Source organism: Vanessa atalanta, chromosome 16 (genome assembly GCF_905147765.1).
Source record: "Vanessa atalanta chromosome 16, ilVanAtal1.2, whole genome shotgun sequence".
Classification (NCBI taxonomy): Eukaryota; Metazoa; Arthropoda; class Insecta; order Lepidoptera; family Nymphalidae; genus Vanessa; species Vanessa atalanta.
Window position 1 is genome coordinate 1,132,605 of NC_061886.1, and position 4,064 is coordinate 1,136,668.

The following is a 4,064-nucleotide window of genomic DNA, read 5'->3' on the forward strand; positions in this document are numbered from 1 at the left end:
TCGGTGGTGGTGTAAAACATCGCGAAGAAGCCTTCGCGTGTCAAATTTCAATGAAATTCTGCCCCGTGTGTATCCTGCATTGGAGCAGCGTGTAGGAATTTGTTTTAAACATTCTCCTTAAAGTGAGAGGCAGCTTAGCACTGAGACATTTACATACTATTAGTTACTTACCTAAATTGAATTAATAGAAAAAAAAAATGAACAATTGTTCAGCTAAAATACATATACAATTGGATAGTTTTATAAGACTAAATTAATCATTCAATCTTATAATTAATTAAAATTATATTTAATTGTAACGTATTATAGAAAAAAACCCCTGCATTTAGGCTTGGCTTCCATCACAGGACTGATTGATCACAAATTGTGAATAACAGCATTGTAAATCTATTTGTTTCAAAAGAGAAACTTTACGAATATCTTGCCGTTTCTTCTAGCTGGAGGCTGCTTTCCGAAACAGTGGTAGTGTTTAAATATTGACGATTCAAAAACACTTCATTGTAAACTTAATTGAATAAAATACATTTGATTTGATTTCATATTCTACATATTAAATGTATCCGGTTTAGAAGCACTGTACGATGCAACCATTATTGGTACCTAAATTCCTTCCAAAAACTCTAACGGTTTGTGATCAGACGCGAATAAAACCACGTTTAAACTTTAGTAAACTTTAATTATAGCGTCTCTAAGAAACAATCCAGGCGACAGATATAAACGGAGTCTCAACATTGGTCAAAAAAATAGCGAGATAATTGTTAATAATTTATTTTCTTATATTCAATTCACGCTCCTGTCTCTATTGACCTCATATTTAATTCTTCATAAGTGTTCAACGGTCGAATATACAGTTTTGCATAAGTAGTTACATTGTTATATGTGTTACATAATTTCAATCGTAATTATTCCTTTTACATTATCTATTAGGTATTCATGAATCGATTAATACCATACTATTCAAATCCAACTGCTTCTCTTTCATAAATTTAAAATAAATCAGATAATTCCAAACAAAGATTGATATTCGTTTTTATACAATTATTATTAACAATATTAGTTATCTAGACATATAATAAAATAGTGATAATAAAACTTTTTCAGGCTTTATAAAAAGGGAAGATTATCCTAACTGCTTATAACCGGTAAAAACCGCTTCGATCCGCCGTTATATAAACTGGCCGATTTCTCAATTTTACATCATTGTTATCCATATGATTATCTTAATATATAAGTTACATTTAACGCTATAATTAAATACGAAATAATTAAACACCATCATTTAAGTATCGGAAATCGGCCGGCTTATACATATTGTATGCGTCGCAATGCGATGTCATTTAAAGGAGAACCATTAAAGAAATCAACTAAATTATACTAGTTAATGATAAATATTTCTTAATTAACTTTAAATTTTAGGTGTTGATGAATGATGAAGCTTTCTCTCGGTAAATTTGGACTGCAGCATTGCGACCTGCCGACAATGTTTGCTAACGTCGCAGTTTTACTACGCCTTATCACCATCAAAATCAACCATCGCTTCAGCAAACGTAAGTCTGGGCTCCCTTAGATCGTAGGAATTAAATCTTGCTGCTCAGAAAGTCATCTTGGTTGAAATAAAAAAAACAGAAAAACTGCACCGACGAAAACAAATACAATTAGGACGGACTCGAGTGCTATTTTTTTTTCTTTTAGATTTCAAGCCCATTGATTTTGAGTTTAAGATTTATACAGATGCATAAAAATACTGATTACGAAATCGATTTTGCCAAGTATGAAAGTCGTTAAAATTACCAAAACTAAAAAAAATAAATGAAGAGACACGTTACGCCTTGATAGCGATGGAAAGAAAGAACAGTTTGAAGAAATCTAGCAGAAAAGGAGAAGACATGAAGTAGAGTTAAAGATTAAAAATCATCTCCTTGGTGGCATTGATTGTCATTTGATTATTTTCTTTTGCAGGCATTCCTTTGATTTTCTATATAACGACTTCTATTGCGGGATTGACTTACTCTTATGCCTACATCGTCTCTATGATCTGGTTGGTGATCTTTCGTTACGGTAAAGCAAATATAGAGGCGGCATCAGTGGCCCTTGCTTTTGGCACATGTAATGTTACTACCGTAACTAAGTTCGTTTACATGAAACTCTATGCGTAAGTTCATGGCTTTTTAGTGATAATATATAAACCAAGAAAATTTTGGATCGCATTAATTCTAAATTAAAATATAGAGAAGATTATATCATAACCTGATCAGAATATTCTTAACCTTTTAAATTACTTACTTTTATTTTTTATATTTGAAACAAATGAAATGATTTATACAAAATATTATTTCAATTAAATTTGTGAAATATTTTTAATGAATACAGGAAAGAAATAGAGAACTTCGTTGATAAGTTTTTACAATGTGACTCTCGTGTCACACCAAACACAAGATTTGCTAAAAATCTGCGTAAGATGCTTAAAGTCGTTAAGAGAAGAGCAACAGTTATTTGGGTGCTTCTCGTTTCCGATGGTGTTATTTACCTCTTGATACCATTTTTACTTCCCGGGAGACAACTAACTGTTGACGTCTACATATTTTATGGTAAAAACAAGGGCACAAATTAAAGATTCGATTTTTTAATTTAATTGTTTAATATAGCTAATAATACAATGGTATTTGTTTTCTCAGGTCTAGAACCCATGTTAGAGACACCCAATTACGAAATAGCAAACTTTGTCATGATTGTGGGCATTGGTTTTGCAGTTTATACAATGGTCAGTGTAATGGCATATATCATTGTTATCGTTGGTTACAACGAGGCACAATTGCATGCCCTCAGCGAAGAACTATTAAACGTATGGGATGATAGTCAATACTTCTACAATAACATCGAACATAGGATAACTGATGATCAAGAATCATACACTCAAAATCAAATAATGAATGAATATGTCAGAATCAGTCTTAAAAATATCACGAAATTTCACATTGCAAATATTAATCTTACGCATGAATTGGACTACGATATGAGACCTATACTGGCATTTGAATATAGTATTAAAACTGTTTCTATAATATCTGGACTGCTCGGTGGACTAGAGAATACGTTTCTTCAATTACCGTATACGATTGTGCAAATATTTATGGACTGCCTGTCTGGACAGCGGCTGATAGACGCGTGTGACCAGTTTGAGAAATCCGTGTATTCATGCAAATGGGAAAAATTCAACGTAAGCAATCAAAGAACTGTACGTTTGATGTTAATGATGTCACAGAAAACTCTGATGCTATCAGCCGGTGGTGTTGCGAAATTGAATTTTAACTTCTTCATGAATATACTAAAGTCAACGTATTCTGTATACACGACATTAAAATCAACAGTAAACTAATTGTGAAAATAATAAGTGAATACAATGGAAATAAAACTTTTTTATTTTAGTTTATTATATAAAATATTTTGGGCAGAAAAAATATGAGCGATCTGTTTGGAGGTTTTTTTCCAATGAGCATTCAGTGGAGTAGTTATTCCCTTTTTCGTAAAGAAAATTCCTACAATGTATAATAATCATGGTGTTTTAATTTATTTGCAAAATATTTCTGAGAAATGCTATCTAAAATAAACATTGTATTGGAAAAAAATATGTCTACTTTAAGACAGTTATCGTGCTTAGTTATATACAAAAAGTAAAAACTTTTATTTGCTTTTTTTTTATTAAGAACTCAAGGTAAAACTCATTGAAACTCTTTCTTAAAAGTGATCAGAAATATTTTTCTTCTTTTTTAATTTCTCGCAGGCGCTTAAACAATCACTTTCGAAAAGCGCATAAGTGCGCGACAGTTTATCAACAGACTCGCGTCCTCCGTCAGAATGGCGAAAGCGCAACCCCTCCGAGTGCTTCCGAGACGTTGAAGCAGCGGGAACGCTGGAGGGCTCTAGTGATAGGAAAGGTACGCGCGCAAACGCATCGTTGCTGCCACCATTCTGCCGGCCTTCGAAGCCTGGATGAGACGAGTTACATTTCGACTTAGGCAGGCAATGATTGGCCACGGTGGTATTGGAGGATACCTGTAAGATCG

At 32.9% G+C, this 4,064-nt stretch overlaps 1 protein-coding gene across 1 annotated transcript; it reads left to right on the forward strand.

Moving 5' to 3' along the window:
* Positions 1 to 1,426: 1,426 nt before the first annotated feature.
* LOC125070099 lies at positions 1,427 to 3,376 on the forward strand. Its single transcript, XM_047679799.1, has 4 exons — positions 1,427 to 1,547; positions 1,960 to 2,038; positions 2,371 to 2,588; positions 2,676 to 3,376. The coding sequence occupies exons 1-4, from the start codon at positions 1,427 to 1,429 to the stop codon at positions 3,374 to 3,376; spliced, it is 1,119 nt and encodes a 372-aa protein (XP_047535755.1).
* Positions 3,377 to 4,064: the final 688 nt, after the last annotated feature.